The sequence below is a fragment of the Anoplopoma fimbria genome, chromosome 6 (genome assembly GCF_027596085.1).
Source record: "Anoplopoma fimbria isolate UVic2021 breed Golden Eagle Sablefish chromosome 6, Afim_UVic_2022, whole genome shotgun sequence".
NCBI classification, from domain to species: domain Eukaryota; kingdom Metazoa; phylum Chordata; class Actinopteri; order Perciformes; family Anoplopomatidae; genus Anoplopoma; species Anoplopoma fimbria.
In genome coordinates, this window is record NC_072454.1 from 24623038 (window position 1) to 24642426 (window position 19389).

Below are 19389 nucleotides of genomic sequence, written 5' to 3' on the forward strand. Positions count from 1 at the left end.
CAAGGTATCACAATTCATTTGGCACATATGCACTGACTCTTAAAGATGCAAAGTTTCTTCTAACAGATTGGCCAAACAACACATTCTCACTCCCAGCTCATCAAATACGACAGCTTTGTCAGTGGCCCTAGGGTTTCAACTATAACACTCTAGGTATACCTCTAGCGACGAGCATGAAATCTTTTTCACAACTTGGTTGAGTTCAAGCAACCAAACTACCTTCTATGTTGTTACCTGGTTAAGTAGACTACGTTACGTTTGTGATGTAGCAACGTTATGTAGCCTTTTAAGTAGGCTTCATTGGGTTTGCGATGTTGTTACTTTACCTAACTTTAAATAAGTCCACGTTGACTTTCAATTTCCCACGGGACTTGAACACCGGTCTCCTGGGTGACCAGTGTTTATTTTCCTTCCATAACAACGGCCACATAAAAGATCATAGTTTGCGGCGTAAGACCAATGACCAAGCTGGGAGTGATATCGGCCGGGGCCAGCCATGCATGGAACACACACACTCAGTACATTGCAAACAGACTTTTTTAACTTGGTGATTCACTGTGCAGCATAGAGAATATGACAGTGTTTTGACAAATATCCAGTAATAGTGAACAAACATGCAACACAAAGTCAAGTAGAAGACATTATAATGCACTACATCTACTGTAGCTAACGCTCACGTGTTCTACAGTGTGACAGTAGTTATCTTTAATATTGCTGTAGACCTGTGCTTATGAAGACAATATTCATTGCTTTTGTACATGGCTGCTTAGCTAAGCCACACTTGTGCTAAGATATTTATTGGTGCATTGTATCATCACAGTGCCTTTAGAGAGCGTATCATGATACAGGCAGTGAACTGCAATCTGTGTTTGTGTGTGTATGCATACATGTGTGTTTGTGTATATTGGTTTCTTGTAGCTGTCTGCATGTGTGTGTACACTTGTTGATCCCCTGCTGGCACTTCATAAATATGTTGTCCTACTCCATCTGCAGCAGAGGCAACAGGAGACTGGCATCTCCAAGTCCCATTGACCATCTAAACTAAAAGATGAAAGCTTTGACCCAAACTCTAAACTAAAGTAAAAGTATCCAAATTCTGCTCCGTCCTCTTGACGAGCGGAGATGAATAAAGATGCCCTGCCAAAGCAAAGTACTGAGACAGCATAGAAAAACAACGTTTTCTCTACAGGCACCATCACTGGGCTTCAAAGGAGAAGTCGAGGACGAGATGAAAGGCTGGATGCATTGTGGTATCTGAAAAACTGGCTGGCCCTCAACTAACTGATGTCAAGGTTTGCGTTTTCAGCAGACTCTTTTTTTCACCGGAATATGAAGGACGACGCTGTCAAGTTGAATCAAGTGCCCTCTAATGGGAAGTGTGCAATGATAGTCAAGAGAACATCCAAGCGATGACCGTCCGCTGAGCCAATATTTACAAGGTATCTAGCGGGTAAAGTTTGCAGCATTTCTGTCCGTATGGTTCCTTCTTGCACCCTCTGTTGTGCTTCTTTTTGACCAAACTAAAAAAACGTGCTGGATCAAAAAACTTTTTCTCGTGTTTGATGTTTTGTGCCTGTAATGAATTAATTGAAAAGGGACTTCTTTTTTTTATCGATTATGAAACCCCTTCAAAAGTTGACTTTCTGTTCTTCACACCGCATCCTCCATCTCCCAAAGAAAATAACATGATTCGCTCTGTCGCCAAATAGTTTTTTAAAACGGGCTGCATCTTGATTACAGAAGGTTATAATGGACTCTGGGGGTCAGAGGATTGTGAGAGGACACCAATTGGGATGTGGTTCTTCCTGTTAAATAGGACACACTTTGTTCTCTGGGATTGGCAGCTGGGCAAATGAGCCACATTCGGTTGGAGAATCGTCGGACCTGGGCGACACAGTGCCCCCCATGGGGATGCGGGTGGCAATGGCTGACATTTCTCCTGTTTGACTCTCTGCGGTAATTCCAGGTCGCTCTGAGGTCTGGTTCAGGTGGCTGTCTGGGATGGTCCCCTTGCCGCTGAAGAGCTGGATTAGGCACTTCCTGAACTGGACAGAAAACGAGAGAATTAAAAGCGACATGAAAAAGTTCTGTAAAGGAATAGTGCAACATTTTGGGAAATGAGGTGATGATACCACTCTCTACTAGAGCACAATTTGACAAACACTCTGTGAAAAGTTGAAGTCCTGCATTTAAAATTTAAAAAAGGACAAAAGTATTGGCTTCAAAATACACTTAGAGTATCAAAAGTAAAAGAATACTGATATATTAGTAGGCTTATATCATTGGATTATAATTATTGATGCATTTATATGTTCATCATTTTAAATGTATTTATTATACAGTAAATATTTGGGCTATATACTAGTAATATATCATAGTTTATGAGTTGATTTATGTTTTTATTTGTTAAGGATTTGAATCTGCAAAGTAGCTTGACTAGTAACTCCTATTGTCAAATACATTTTGTGAAGTTAAAAGTACAATATTTCCCTCCGAGCTGTAGTGGATTGGAAGTATGAAGTTACATAAAATGGAAATTCTCAAGTACAAGAACCTCAAAATTGAACTTAAGTACAGTACTTTAGTAGCCTGAGTGTTCTTTGTTCATTATATATCTACCATCTTAATTTTGATTAAAAAGAGCACCAGATTGATGTATTTAGCTGTAAAATGAGCACGCCCCCAATTCCCCCTAGAGGGTCCAAGGTCCACCATGACAGTCTCACAAAATCTGGACACACACGTGTACACAAAGGGAGTGACAATGCCTGCCAATAGTTTTAAACTGGACTCGCTAATAGCCCTAATCATTGGTTTCCCCATTACTTTAAAGCTAAAAACACTAATTGACCTTTTAACAGAGTCAAAGCTCCCACTCTGTGAAGCCCTGGGGAGAGCTCATGATTCCTGACCCTTAATGACCTCTCTGATTCAACGCGCAAGCCTGCTAACTGCTCGCCTCAAACTAGTGCTTTAAAAGAAATTGGTTTATCTCTGTTCCCCTAAAAAAAAAGCAAAAAGCTACAATGTCCATGGCTTTGTTCACCTAAAAGGTGCTGTCTAACCTCTCTTACACATAGTAGTTGTATAACCCTTCCCTCCAACCTTGAAATATCTAGCTTTTAAAACCCTTCTGCAAAGGAAGTAAGGTCAGTAAATGTCATCTAAATGGCAACATCCATCCATCCATCCATCTTCCGTTACCGCTTATCCAGTTAAGGGTCGCGGGGGTGCTGGAGCCGATCCCAGCTGTCAATGGGCGAAGGCAGGGTTCACCCTGGACAGGTCACCAGCCTATCACAGGGCTGACATATATAGACAAACAACCATTCACACTCACATTCACACCTACGGGCAATTTCAGAGTCATCAATTAACCTGAGCTGCATGTCTTTGGACTGTGGGAGGAAGCCGGAGAACCCGGAGAGAACCCACGCTGACATGGGGAGAACATGCAAACTCCACACAGAAGGTTGTCTGGCCCGGGAACTGAACCCGGGCCCCTCTTGCTGTGAGGCGACAGTGCTAACCACTACACCACCGTGCAGCCCCTAAATGGCAACATGAATAGTCTAAAAAACATTATCCCTGAACATCTACAGCACATACTTCAATCTGTTTCATTAAAACAATGTAAAGTCTAGAAAGTCACAGAAGCGGTGACACCAATTACAATCATACCTAATAGGCCTGCATAGCTGCAATACAATAATAATTGTAAGCATTCTGTACTATACTAATGGATATTGCAAAAATAAATTGTAATGTTTTATTTTCGTGGATCAAAACATCTTAAAATAGAGGATCCACTTTTCTTTAAAATGTCAAAGGCTAAAAAGTCCCCCAAAAAATAGATCAATGCAATTTGATGAGACAATACTGGTGCCGAAACGTGGATATGTAGATGCTATTTTTTGTAAGGTTATATTGTCAGGTAAATTCATACCTTACACCTGCATTCATTGATTTTTTTTGGCAACACAACAAGATGCTTAAAAAAACCTCTAACATAAAGTGTGACTTTATAAAGTTGTATTGCTTACTTGCAGATGCAACAGCCATTTAGCTAAATCAGCATGGCTTCATAGTCATGTCCCTATCCATCTGGGGAATATAAATCCAATATTCACTCTACTTTCAGGTCTGTTTTGGTCTCCAAAAACACCTGTGGGTAATGTATTTTTTTAAGCTGCTAAATACTATGCTCCAACATACTCGGCAGCAAGTTGCTAACTTTGTATGTCTGCTGTCTGCTGTTTGGTGCTGGGTAGCTGCATTTGTGACCTCAGCACTCAGTATTATACTTTGTGCAAACTTTATGTTTACCTCTTTACCCAGACTCTTTCTTTAACTTCCTGCATAAAGCATAAAAGCACAAAATGTTTGCCTGGGCCCAAAAATATTTTCATCGCCCTGCCAGAGATAGCAGAGAAGAAATATTGGTTGGGGAGGACTGTTTTTACTTTAGTGTTTACTGTCGGGCAGACACTATAAATCTGTGGGATCACGAAAATACCTTGGATGCTGCAACCTGCTGCTGGATATCGGTGAAGAAAAATGCTGCTTTTCTGTTTTCTTAAGGTTTGTAAGCGGGACACTGTGATCAAATCTAGATTAACAAAAGGGGGGCTTTGCCACAAATTGGAATAGGTGCTAGGCAGGTAGCACAGTGTATGTATGTATAGAAGCTTTTTCATTGAAAAAAAGTTGCCTGCTAGGATTGGATATGAGGCTTGTGCGAGTGGATCAAAAGTTCTGGGCCAAAAAAGCCAAACAATGAGTTAAGAATCTACGATGCGATTATGGCTATTTGCTCTGTGTATGTAGTGAATTCAATTCCATACCTTTTAACAGTGCAAAGAGTACGGTGTGCCTATATTGTACCTTTTCATCTGAGAGAATTATCCAAGGACACTGAAATTTAGGTCGTAATGCTATGAGCCCATGGGTGCTTTCAGCTATTGAGCTCTCTAACAGCCTCACTTATGGCACAGTGGTCCTCACACAGTAAGCTCAACAATGATCTTAATGCTGCAGCGCTGGTGAAATGGCTTGTATTCCCGCAATCTGTGAACCATACGTGACGACCCATGAAGTCACTTGTTGATTACCTGACAAAAGCCCCTTTCACAGAGCCCGTTGAAGGTGTCATTCCGGAATTAAAAACATTATTAAAAGCGCTAGCAGCAGTTAGCAGCCAACCTTCAGCAACAGAGAATGGCAATGAACTGGAGGAGACAACGAGGTCCGGGAGCTCCTTACCCTCCGAACAGAGTATTTCATTATTGTTTAGGATGCAAGTCGCTGCCAGACTTCTATGTTATAAGTCACACGTCACCTCATGCTTCTTTTGCTCCCATGATCCTCCCTGAAATCACTCACTGGGACTGCCATTGTTTGGTTCAGTATGAAAAAGCAAAGCCAAAGAAACGGCAGATCTTCTGTTCGGCAGTACTGTGGAATCTGTGAGTGGCCGGGAATAAAATGTGAGCATTAAAAGTAAAAAAACAACACTCTCTCTTCTAATAGTGATGATGGATTTACTTTGGGATTGCGTTTGCGCTTCAGTTTTAATCTAGGGCATCAGGAGAAAAAGGAGGAGAAGAAGTACATCTTCTCCAAAACTGATCAATAAAGTTTCCCTTTCACATCAAAGCCTCTGTGGGCACAACATCGTATAGTATGTCTTGTCAAAACAGTCCAGACTTTTGATTGATCAAAGAGTTTGAGCGTCCTGTGAAACTGAATTTTTTTTTTAAAACTGATTTTTTTTAAATACCAGGAGACGTGAGAAATGGATATTTCTAGAATGTTCTTTCAACTTGGATCCAAGGTCCAAAAAGGCTGTCTCTTTCTAAAGCTGCTCCTCTATGTAGCAGTGCATCATGGGACTCCCCTGAGACTCACCTCAACTTGTTATGTAACTCAGAGGAATACGGAGTCAGAGAGAGATATAACAATCCAGCACTAAGAGGGCAGCTGACTTCGTTAAAGTATTAGAAGTTTGGCTGAAGCTGCTAGCCGTCCCTATTGATGTCCAGTCGATGTTTTAGTGGAGCCACAGGCTGACTCCACGTACATCATGACGCATACATAATTTACTCAGTTAACATAGTATTGATGCTGGAAAATATTTTTTTATTTCTTATTTTTTCAACCGTTGAACAGGCTGGCAAGCTTTTGAATACCATCACACCATTAAAGTCGTTAAATGTGTGCCTTAACATGGCATCACAGTTTCCCTAGTCAACACTGCAAAAAAATACTGTGAAAGGTGCAGTTTAAAGCACAACATCGGCTTGTATGAAGGTTGATAGAAATTACAAGTTGCCAGCGCAGCCATAGAGAAGTCCAAACTGTAGCCTTTAGATTACTCTTTTGTCTGTGTGCATAAGCACTTGATCTCACGGAGCATACATAAAAATTGAAAAGGGAACATAATCACAATGCATATAAATTTAAAAAGCATAACAGCTGCATATTTAATCCAAATGATTCACGTTACAGCATTTTAACTTTAACCACCTCACAGTCAAAGTAGTGGAGAAGGGGAGACACGTGCAGTGTAGCATTTGGTTCTTCTGAATTATTATTAATGACATTTTACGCAATACAGAGACTGTAAGATACATCCATCTTGTTGTGGTTTGTCTGCTTAGACTCAAAAGTATATAGTCTATGAGGGACACCATGTCTGCACTCTATAAATGATGATCTATTTGCGTTATACTACACACCATCAAACAATCCACTCACTGTGTATACCCTAAATTTAGACATTCTAAGTAATGATCAAGATTAATAAGTCAATGTTACCATTTCCAGACCTTTTGAGGCACAGCTGCCTTGAATAAAGCATTTATTTAATTAAGTGTACCGTCAGGCTGTCACATTTGCCACTTAAAAGGTTGTTAAATCCAGTTATGTAGCTCTTTGGTGAAACACTATAAATCACTCAGCCGTCATCAAGGGACTGAAATGTCAGCTCACAACAAAAATGCAAACTGTTAATTAGAAAGAAGAAGGGTTGTTTTAAAGATAAACTGCCAAAAAATTGCAATCCTATGGACAGGCCTTTAATCTGAAAAGCCTTTGTCATGTGTTTAAGAACTGTACAAGAACCCTCTTTTTTATTGACTGCTGTCATATAATCAATATTTATACAGTCAATAACAATTACCCAGAGAGAGAGACTGCACAATATAAATGGCAGGGAAAAAAAGGCAAGCCTCACAAGCATGCCATAGGTGGCTAATGTATTTTTTAACAGAGCCACGCATGGACAATTGTACTCTCTGGATTTCATGTTTCATTTATTCATACACCATGCATTATTGAGGGACAGGCTAACACCCAACAACAAGAGAAAAAAACCTCTACGTATTCTGCTGCAGCTTCCATCTACTGCATATAGTGAATTGTCTCAACTCTGGCTAAGGAAGGAAGTCAGCTACCTTCCCTCTACACTGCTATAACTGGTTTGGTACTAGGCAATGCAAAAATACTTGAAAATAAATGCAAGCAAATGCAATTAAACTGGCTGATTCAAGTATATTATTCCTTTCCAGCATGCAAACTCTCAGTTACCTGTTTGTTCATGAAGACGTAGATGATTGGGTTGTAGACAGCGGCTGTCTTGGAAAAGAAGGCGGGGATGGAGGACAGCCTGGGGTCAAGTTTGATGGTCGGATAAGCTGTGACCAATATGGAAAAGGCAGCGTACGGCGTCCAACCCACCATGAATGCCACAATCATCACCACCACCATACGGGTCACCTGCCTCTCTGGCTTCTTGGCACTGGCCAGGCGACCATGTGATACCTGGAGGAAACAAAGATTTAGAACCATGATTAAAAATGCTTCTTTTAATCTTGATACTTTAATAGCTTTGGAGGCCGAGAAGGGACATGAAGGCTGGAAAAAAAGCTGTTTTTTAGAGACCTTGCAAGAAAATCTTCAATAAAATTAGGTCAATACAAATGATACAAAAATTAGCTAGATAGCGCACTCCACGGTCCAACTTTGGAGACGGACTACTCTCCTCCCGGCCATGTGGTCTGCTAGCGGCTGACAGTGAGGCAGAGGGACCGTTGGGTGCCCTAGCTAGCTAAGTCTTGTCTCATGTATGGCCTTTTAAACTGTAAATTCATAACATTCAGTGCTCCATATTGCTATTTTCAAAGCTGTAGCAGGCATAGAGGACTTAAATTAAATACTTGTGCAAGATCTTGCAAAACTTTAGTGAGATCTCAAAAGTATATCTTTTTTTCCAACCTTCAATTATTTTTCTCTCCATGTCCTTTCCAGCGCCCCATAAACAACTAATATATCCTATTTCAATTGGAATGTAACAGCTTCAGTTTAGAAATACTAATGAGAAATACTAATGAGTTTTTCCAGCATGTTACCAGCCACTCTTATTCAATGGTAGGGAGGCCCCTTGATACATTGATGTCTTAAATTAAGGAATCATATAAAATTTAAAACTAAAATAACATGAAAACACCAAAGGGAGCTTGGCTGTTACTGATATAACCCTTGTTGCAGATCTACTTCCACCTAACGTGGTGTGGGTTCACCAAAGTCACAAAAATTGGGCTGTTGGACTCCTATTAAATTTAATCTGCCCAATTTGAATGTTACCTTCATGAAATAAACATCATGTCCCACTTAATGTACGTGGCATTTAGAATGGTCTCTTGTCTGCATGTATGAGCAATCAAAACAGAGAGAACTGACATCTTGAGTAGAAGCATGTTTCTTTATACAGTTTGTCAACTGCAGCTATATTCCAAAACCACAATATTTCCATTACAGCATGTTTACAACCATAGTCAAAGAAGTGAGAAATGTAAGAAGTATGCCAAGAACATATGACTAAAAGGTTTTAAGGACATTACATTAAATGTCAGCTACTACAGTGTAACTGTCCAATACCTGATATTTCCTGGAATAAAATCCCCAAACCAGGGTAAAATTTTCAGCAAACTAGTGTAAATTGGATATAGGTCGTTTTGATTATAATCACCTCCCCTCAGCACACTACTGACAAATGATTCCTTCCGCTTTTCCTTCTGGTCTCTGCTGCTGACTTCAAAGTTTTGTCTCAGAAAACATTATAGAAATTTTTAAAATGAAAGTGCTGTATCACGATCAAGTAACCATCCATCCATACCACAACCCCCTTGATGTTTCTAATTGGTTTGAAAAAAGACTTCAGCATTTAGGAAAGTACATTAAAAAAAAATTCTAAACATGACTGGAAGTCGTGGGATGCATTTATAAATTGACAATTTCATTGTGTTAGAACTACTGACCTGCCTGAGCTTCCGCAGGAGCTTTCCATAGCAGAAAAATATTACTCCAAGAGGCAGAATGAAACAGGTGGCGAAGAAAGTGATTATGTAGCTGTGATCGATCATGTTGGTTGAGTACCTGTTCAGAGGTGGAGAACAAAGACGTTTACATTAACATTGTCAGCATTTTACAGTTTTTATCAAATAATGATTTGCTTAAAATGAATACAGGTAACTATCAATCAAAACAGATGTAGATCGATCAATAGATCACACTGCAAACGATTTGTTTGGTAACACTTTTGCGTCCCTTTAAGAACCAAATGGTTTGCAATTCCATTATTTCACAGCTATGAGCTGTCTGTGAAATGTAATTTTGACATTCAGAGGCTTTTATCTGGATGGAGAGAAAGATGACAGTTGTGCACCTCATTTGAGCTTCAGTTGAAAGGGAAATTTCACAGCTGAGACCAATCTCTGTGCCACAATTAGGGTACCTGATGCCACTGATTCAGTCTAATTATGTCATTTCCATACTGCCGTCAAATGAAACAAGCTCCAGACAAATGTGTAAGGAACAACCTCACAAAGGAGTAGTTTGTGTGTGTGTGTGTGTGTGTGTGTGTGTGTGTGTGTGTGTGTGTGTGTGTGTGTGTGTGTGTGTGTGTGTGTGTGTGTGTGTGTGTTTGTGTGTACTTTGTATTCATGCATATTACTCCTTATTGAACAACGGATCTGTGGTCTACACACATTTGTGATGCATCGATTCACACCTCATGAATTTATTTTCATGTGATACGCATGCAAAATAGTACCTCATCATGCATAAAGATTTGCTCCGTTCATTCAAATTTGCTCTTTTCAGCAAAACAAATCATTCAGACTAGTGGGCAGTGCAATGCTTTGGTTAAGAAGCACAGCATAGTCATGAGGGATTTCAAAGGTATATCTGTAAAAAATAACTTGAGGCTCTGAAACTGTAATTATCTGAAATCCCTGAAATATGTTCTAGGACCCCTGTGCAGCTCTTGGCCTCCTTATTCATTCAAACTTGCTCCCTTCATTTCCTTGCTAAAGCTAGGACATGAAAACGTAATTTTCTAGTTGCGTATCTTTCTTCTAATTGCACCCCCACAGACAGTCATGCAACCTTTGGTTGTGCTCAAGTGGCTCCACCTGGACTCACCACATCTGCCCCCTGTAGTTTTATTAAAACATTATATACTCCTGTGTCAACCTCGTGCCATAAGCCTTGTTTCTATGGGCCCTGTTATATGCTGAAAAAAGAACTTAGTGGTGAGCCCCTTCAACTTGATGGTCTTTGGCCTGTACATGAACGTAGGCGCATTTGTTTATTCAATTCAATAAGCCTTAACCAATTGTGTCTCTTCATCAAGCCCCGAAGCCCCGCCCCCCAATGCTACTCCGTCAAGCTGTTAGAGCTTTGTTACTATGGAGCCCACACTCCCTGCACTCCCTAAATAAATGTGATCTAATTTGCAAAAGATGATAAAGCAATTGAAGAGACAAGTAGACATAAGGGTCTACAATATCCGTTCCAAGGATATATCCAGGTTGTCAAACCGATTCAGCAGTGAAAAACAGGTAAAAAGATAAAGATAGACGCTAAAGGCTACAGATCCCAGTGTAAAAGTGAACCATCACATCACAGAAGACAATGAAATTAAGGAAAAACACTGTTCCTTAATTTAAAAAGCTAAATTTGCATGTGCATACATGCAGTTTACCTTCAGTAGCTAGTGTAGAATAAATGCGCTAACGCTAGTTAATGATGTGCTAATGTTATTTTTTTCCCCGTTTTTTTCGGGGGAGTCTTCCTTTTCCGATGCTGATTGTAAAGTCCTCTGAGGCCAATTTGGGATTTGGGACTATACAAATAAATAGAAAATAATTGAATCAGCTCCACAGGTTTTACGTAGAAACGTAACATACACAAAGGTATATCTCCCTCCAACCTCTCCGGGTAACTATTATTACTTCTATACAACGTTCAACCATGACTAGCTCCAAATCTACAAAGCCAGCCAGAAAATAAATAAAATCTAAAACGACTACATGAAATCTATGAAGCAGAGCTGGATAGTTCTCAGATCCTGGTCGAAGCCGACCAATGCTACTCTATGAATAGTCAGTCTGCGTTTGAGGGGCGGGACTTCAATTGCTTCAATATGGAGTTGATCCAGTTCCAGGTTCACAATTCAGTTTCCCAAGCAGCTCCATTCAATTTGAGTTTTAGTGACTTAATAAGCAACTTCAGCATATGAGCCAGACAGCATTTAAATCAGCTCCAACACTGCTGTCGCCAGCCAAACCGTCTTTTTTGATGAGGTGTATCACATGAACCAGTCCCGTCAATTCTGTCAAAAATTCCCAAAAATCCAATTAGTTAAAGAATCAGTCTTCCCACCACCAGCTGGTGTGCCCCGTCTCACCAACAGCCTGCCTGACTGTCAGAGTGAATATTCTCATTTAAACTATGGGAGGTTACTTATGCTTCACATTTGAAGTGGGCGACACTAAAATATGAAATATTTAAACCCTACACATGATGGCTATTAAAAATGTTAAAAGTTTTCATTTTTAACAAATATGTAATGTATAGTGATAATGACAAAGACAAATGCCCAAATAAACTAATATCTACTTCATTATTGTCTTATTTGAAAACCTGCATGCATGTCATCAAGTCCAGGTCAAGGGTTTTAAGCTTTCGATCTGATTTGTTTGTGACGTTAATATATATGTCTAACACAATACCTGAGCACTGGCAGGGATTTGGGGGAAGTCAACAGCATAGTAGCTGCAGTATATTACATCCAAACCTCTCACCAAGGATACATCCACCCTCTGACAACTCTCCTGCACAATCCCTCAAAACCTTCCGTGAATGCTTTTTAACATTCTGAAGCTGTCCGGCGCTTAATATCTGCATGTACCCAGAGGTAAAAAAAAAGAAGATGCACACAAATGAGGCTTTTAAAATGCATCAGGGCTGCGCATGTGGCAACACTCCGGACCTCGAACACCTGTGCTGTTCGCACTCCTGCTGTTAACCAAATGCTTCCTGACATAACTCATGCTGCGGGTCACCTACTCGCTGGGTATCTCCATAAGGGGATCTGTTAATTGTATTGTCTGATCAATTCATTTACGCCGTGCTCCATCAGAGCGTTGAATCCCTTACAGGGCTTGAGGCAAACACTCAGCCCCTCATCTGCATGCCTTTGATCAAAGCAGTTAAATAGCATTACCCAGATGGCACCCTGAGGGCTAAGGTCAGAGCTGACCTGTTTCTTGACTTTTTCCACGAGACACATTCGCACAGTGTTGGTTAATACAGCAGAAGCAGCAATGTTGATCCGAGTGATATGGCTGAGTGTGGAATGTCTATAATCTTTATCTGTTTGATTTCAGGGTGGTAAAACAGATAATTAATACATGGTTATTTATGGGCTAGCATAACATTAAAGTATTGTATTTAGGTTAGGGTTAAGGGTTAGTTAAAGCTCAGGGATCATATGAATATGTACAATGTAAGTGTCTCTCAGAGTGACAAACCCACAGAGAATTATCACCGGACTCTGCAGGGGGGGGTCAAAGCTCTCACCAACTTTGTTGCGGCCATCTTCAGTAATCCAACTCCTAACAACAGACAAAGTTAGCGACTAGCTGGTGAACATGGTTGAGCATTTAGCACAGTGGTTCTTAACCTCATTGGAGGTACTGAACCCTGCGAGCTTCATCAGTGCATTCACCGAACCCTTCGTAATTGGAAAAATAAAATATGATTTCTTCAAAACATAGGTATATATTTTATTAGTGCACAAAATGAACCATGCATCAGTTGCACACAAAATCACTGTGTGCAAAGAACAAAACCAACAAAACATGAATTTCACACAAAAACATAACTCAATGAATGATTTGCGATCAGGTACGCAACTTCGTACGATGCTGTGAGGATCGGTTTGTCGACAAACAAAACATGAATTTCACACAAAAACATAACTCAGTGAATATTTACTGCAAATCAATGTGACTTTTGCTGTTGCCTTTCAGATACAAGTTCAGAAATGCGCGGCTTCACCTTGGCAAGTGCCACTCTCATATCATTTTCGCAGCAAAGTCTGTTCCTTTTCTTAGTTTTCATGTCCACCATCCTCGAAAAGGATTGCTCACAAAGATACGTTGTAACAAACGGTGTGAGTATCTCAAGGGCTTTCTTGGCAATACGAGAGTATGGTACGATTTGGTGACACCAAAACGTTGAGAGCGTTGTTGTTCCGAAGAGTTGCTGTTGAAGCTGGCTCTGCTGAAGTTCAATGATTTCGTCGAGGCATTCATCGTTGACATCTGCTGTCATCTGCTGAACGCAGCATAAGTTTTAGCTTTCTCCGTGCTTTTTGGGCTACCCAAGCCACCGTACCGTTATGCTGCTCGGTGTGAACGCACCTTAAGGAATAGACGGTCATTCATTTTTAAAGCGGCGGCTCACTTGACCGCAGTGTGTGTCTGCCGAACCCCTGAGAGTGACCCCTGGGGTTCGATCGAACCCAGGTTAAGAACCACTGATTTAGCACCTAAAGAGCAAAATATAAACATAAACGGGGAGTGAATGTTGGACTTACAGCACATTTGTCAGGTGGCAAGGAACACAACTCCTGGTAAATATAAATAATAAAATGGAGGAAGTAAGTCACAGACTATCCCAGTAACAGGAAGACTTCTTTGCCCTCCTTTTTTACATAGACCTGGCCCCACCACAACATCCCCGATCAAGTCACTGTGATTGACAGACGGGCAGCATTCCTGTGTCTCTAACAATGATTCTGAACTGTATGAGGCCATCAGTAGTCACATGACAAAACAACCAGACTGTGTTTTTTTTTTGTAGCTGGTCATTTTCACTAAACAGAACTCAGAATCGTTTTGCCTAAATTCCAACGGCATGTACACAACCCCGCTAAGCTGGAACATATTGGCACAAACGTTCCTGTCAGCTACAAGGCCCTACCTCAAACCCCACTTTTCACAATCAGACCATATTTCTCTGCCAGCTTACTCCCAGCTGATTTAAAGGATCAACCCATCAGTGTGGACAGAGGAAGCTGAGTTTTAGTGCACAGACTGTCATGTTCAGAGATGCCATCAACCACGAGAATAAGTTGACCACCATTTCAATTAGTTAACTACTGAACAAAAAACAAAATAAATTCTGCGTCCATTTATGAAAATTGACCACAGACTTCAGTATTAAAGGGTCATTTCTGACAGATCCCCCAAAAAATATTTCCCACCTACTCCTCGGTTTTGTGGAAGGATTTTGAAATGAGGAGCTCTGAAACTGCTGCCATTCAAGCAAAGTGGAGGTGAATTGAAGTCAAACAGAAACATGTCATTCCAAATAAGAATGCACAATCAATAATCCAAAAACCTCATTGTCTGTAGTTTTCATTGTGATGATTTATCAGGGACAAAGAAAAGTGAGGATTAAGTTAGTACATCTTTTTTTGTGATTTAGGTGAACGGACCCTTCCAGATCATTTTCTCACAGTTATCTGACAGCCACAGCTCTTTTTTTGTTTACAGAGATGATAAACTGCTCATTGCTCACCAGTCGGGCTCACAGGTGGTTCCGATCTTGCTTATGGTGTATCTGTTCCAGCCCAGCACCGGAGGGAAGGTCCAGATGAAGGAGAAGGTCCAGACGAACAGCAGACCCAGGATCGCATGCCTCGCTTGCAGTCGGATGTTCCCCAGGGGTCGGCAGATCACGAAGAATCTCTCGAAGGACAGAACGGCGAGGGACCACAGGGCCACGATCCCTGAAAAAAACAGCAGGAGGTCAGTGTGTAGGAGCTCAGTGGGACACACGCCACTAAGTCCTGGAATTAGTTTTTAGTAACTTCGAAAACCTCAACTTTTTCATTTGTGAACTGACAGCGAATCATCTTTAAAATGTTTTCAGGAATTTCACAATATCTAAGCCTATTATTAATGTATTTGCATCTCTTTTACGTTGCTTCCCTCTTTCATAACAATGAAAAAAGCTGACTTTGATTATGGTAATAGTTCACTTTCACAGACCCGTTAATTACCCATCTCTCCACAGCCAGGTACTCCTAGTGTCTGCCTACTAGACTCTACTGGAGAGGACAAAGGAGAGAGGCAGAAACCAAGGTGTCCAATTATGTCACACATCAAAGGGTGTGTTTTTCTATAAAAAAACATCTAGTGTTTTTAACCCAGTGACATTTTATGTACTTATCTGTAAAGCGCAGGAGCACGTGAATAGGTTAAAAAAAAACTAAAAATAGGCAGAAATAGAAAATACTCTACCCTGAGCAGAATGTGAAGAAGAGCACTCATCCTACTCACTCAAGAAGAGCAAACTTGGCTTAATTAGTTTCTCATTTCTTCACATATACATGTAAGCCCAAAACACACACACACACAAAACACACACACACACACACACACACACGCACACACAGGTGTGCAACACAGCTGTCAATCAGCTGAAACTGCTGTCAAGACTCAAATTGGAGTGGCTTCCCACCACAAGCCCCTTGCAGATGGAAGCCTCACTTCACTGGCCTATTGATTTGCTTCCTCTATACAATAATTTATTACATCATGTGGTTTCTTTTAGCACCGCGCCGTCTTCTAATCCTACAAACTAAATGTGGTTTTGTAATGCTGGGTGCTGGAGCGTTCTACTTGCCCTGCGATGTTTGTTTACATCCACTCTTCAATAATGAATAATAGTATTATTTTGTGTATTTAATGCATCACAACAACTAATACACCGAGATTCACCATTCAATATGTCCATTTCAAATGAGGGTTTTCTGTGTATAATAATTGTGTCAGTTTGAATGGCATCGTGTGAACTCCTGTCTCTCCTCTGAAAGTTGTCCAAGTTGCCAAAATAGGATTGCACAAACCAAATCCAATAAGGATCCTTCGTCTGAATGGATCAAGTATTCTCTTTTCTCTTCATTTAATATACTGCGAGCCACTTACCACAGTCACCAGACGCCCCAAGATCCCATTTTGGGATCCTCTGTGTTCCCTCTGAGAGATTGAGTGGAGTCTACAAAGTCCATCCTCTGACTTAGTTAAATATTATTGGTGGTCACGGTGCTGCTAACCTACTTATGGCAAGTCATGCACACGCAGTATGTGAAGGTGCTCCTGAGCATGGCTCTAAATTCTACCTTAAAGGCTGCTTAGGTTTTTTGTTACTGATCCTGCATTCAGTTTTTATGCACACGTAAAAAAAGATCATGCAGGTAGAATTTTCAAAAATCTACACAGTGGTTTCATAAAAGTTACAGAGTCAGACACTACAGGGATTTTTTCCACTGTTGCATGAACTTGATGAAGTTTCCTGTCTTTTATCTTCTTGGCAGTTTAGAATAAGCTTCTACTTTGCATGCACCAATGTCCGTAATCCCAATCCTTGTGCTCCAGCTTTAGTTTGGGGTGTTTTTTTTATTTTGCTTTGTGCATTATGCGCTCAACTATGCAGATTACACGTGCAGAGCTGTATTATGGCCGATGAGCTGTGAAGGGTGCAGTAAACACGCTGTAATATTGTTACAAAATTCATTTAAAGAGTTTATCACACAAAAAAGTTTTCTTCTTCTGTAAAATCCATCTCATGTTGTTAATATGATGTTTTGCTGCACTACATTGGGAATTTTAACTAATGTTCTCAAAGTATCACTTTAATATTCAGAAGTACTACCCTGAGCCTTCCTCGTAGCACTTATTGCACTCGTATTAGTTGTTGCACTTACTGTATTTGTATCAGTTCGCTGCACTTATTGAATTTGTATTTGTTTACTGCACTTATCCTATTCGTAGTAGTTTGTAGCACTTACTATATTCGGACTAGTCTGTTGCAATTATTGTTTTCGTAGTAACTTGCCTCTGCACTATACTTTTGCTCTGGTTTATGCTTTAAGATGCTTGTTTAAGAAAGGAGATGCACTTATGACTTCTGGTGACTAGTAGTTCTCTTGAATACCTATGTTGAATACACTTCCTGTAAGTCGCTTTGGATAAAAGCGTCTGCTAAATGACTGTAATGTAATGTAATGTAATGTAATATAGCAAGTACTCTGACATAGTCAATTTGTGTTTGTATGACATCAATGATCAAGATATGAGCGCTCAAAGAAACTGAGCAAACTGATCCTCAGACAACTTTTTTTTTTTCATTTTGTCAACAAGTTATTTGTCATTTTTATTTTTACCTTCCTCCCAGATGCCCTAATTTATGAGCAGATGCTGAAGTCAGGCTGAAGAGGATGTGCCATGTGGAGCTGTCTCACAGGCATCACACATCTTTGCAATATAAGTATAAAAGCTCCAACACTGACACCTACAGTTATGGAAGTTGTCTTAAGCAGCCCTGTAAATACAGTAGATGAGGGGGGGAAAGAAAAAAAAAAAACAGATAGACTTACCGAAAAAAGTAACAGCAAAGCCCTCCAAAACGCAAGCCCACTTCCCAAGGAAGAAGTAACCTCTAGCGTTGGTCAGGAAACTTATTACTCCACCGGTGAGGGAGACCAGAAAGTCAGCGATGGCCAGATTAACTATGATATAGTTCAGGGGCTGTCGGAGTTGTTTGTACTTGAAAGTGACAAACATGACCACGAAGTTCTCGCTCAGGGACAGCGAGGTGACCACAAACATGAGCACGGCCAGGATGGTGAAGTTCCACGGAGCGATGTCATTGATGGGTCCATTAAACGGATCATTGGTGACGGGGAGTTCAGCTGCCACCGTGTAGGACACAGCGTTCACTGACAGACTTAAAGTATCCATTGTCCATGCCAAAGGTGTAGGCTGCTGTCCTACCCGAGATGAATCCTCTGTGTTCACCTTCTCCTAAGACTCACACCTCCTGGACAGCCGCAGCATCCTGGTACTCTGCTTGGACAAAGTTTTGGGTTTGAGATCTGCGTTGCTCGACCAGCATGTTGACAAAGAAAAAGAAGAAGCGTGCGTCTACAGGTGTGAGCTCAGTGTGCAGACGATGTGTGGACGCCAATGACAGGGAGCATCTTGGAGGCTGTTATATAGGCGGCTGCTCTCCTCCACGCTGCAGGACAACAAAGTCTCAAGGCGTGACGCACGGCACAGCTCACAGCAGACCCAACCAGCTCTGCCCTTTTAATAATAATAATAATAATAATACAGTCATTTAGCACAGTCAGTAGTATATTACATATCATTCACCCATTCACACACTGATGACAGGCTACCATCAAGGTGCCACCATCAGACTGTAACTGTGGAGTAGTGGAGAGCAAGGTAGTTCTCCAATCAGAGGGTCGGTGGTTCGATACCCGGCTTCGGCAGTCGATGTGTCCTTGGGCAAGACACTTAACCCCAAGTTGCTCCTGAAGGCTTGCCATCGGTGTGGACTGGATGTTGCATGAATGTTAGTTAGAGTCTGATGGTGGCACCTTGATGGTAGCCTGTCATCAGTGTGTGAATGGGTGAATGATATGTAACATACTACTGACTGTAAGTCGCTTTGGAGAAAAGCGTCTGCTAAATGACTGTAATGTAATGTAATGTAATGTAATGTAACTAACATTCATGCAACATCCAGTCCACACCGATGGCAAGCCTTCAGGAGCAACTTGGGGTTAAGTGTCTTGCCCAAGGACACATCGACTGCCGAAGCCGGGTATCGAACCACCGACACTCTGATTGGAGAACTACCTTGCTACCTTGCTCTCCACTACGCCACAGCCGCCCAAGTTCACACTCCAAGTGAGTCTCTGTTTTCTTAGTAAGCGTTGAGGGAATAACACTTGCGATTAGGTGGCTAATTAGGCAGCTCAGCAGGCTGATTAGTCACAGTGGACATTGTTGTGTACTTAATCTCAATTAAGTACACGTGTTCACCTAAAAGCATGTGAAACACCTCTCAGTCAATGTGGATTGATTACATTAAGCCATCTAATAAACTTCTGTGTGTACTTCTGCCCTTTTCTGCTGGTTTTGTCGGTGGACGTGAGGGTCTAAAAACGCCCTGTCTGTCTGC

At 41.0% G+C, this 19389-nt stretch overlaps 1 protein-coding gene across 1 annotated transcript; it reads right to left on the bottom strand.

The window, feature by feature from the left end:
- Positions 1 to 1808: 1808 nt before the first annotated feature.
- Positions 1809 to 18164, bottom strand: valopa (vertebrate ancient long opsin a). Its single transcript, XM_054600022.1, has 5 exons — positions 17795 to 18164; positions 14932 to 15142; positions 9318 to 9435; positions 7588 to 7821; positions 1809 to 2045 (listed from the first exon to the last, which is right to left on the bottom strand). Exons 1-5 carry the CDS (start codon positions 18156 to 18158, stop codon positions 1809 to 1811), a joined length of 1164 nt encoding a protein of 387 aa, XP_054455997.1. The 5' UTR covers positions 18159 to 18164.
- Positions 18165 to 19389: the final 1225 nt, after the last annotated feature.

Bases quoted from the DNA above. Each gene is read 5' to 3' on its own strand.
- valopa (XM_054600022.1), bottom strand. From the start codon at position 18,158: ATGGATACTTTAAGTCTGTCAGTGAACGCTGTGTCCTACACGGTGGCA. The intron at 9,436-14,931 runs GTGAGCAATGAG...ACCTCTGAACAG, and splicing joins ACCACCTGTGAGCCCGACTG to GTACTCAACCAACATGATCG. The intron at 2,046-7,587 runs GTAACTGAGAGT...TTTTCTGTCCAG, and splicing joins ACGTCTTCATGAACAAACAG to TTCAGGAAGTGCCTAATCCA.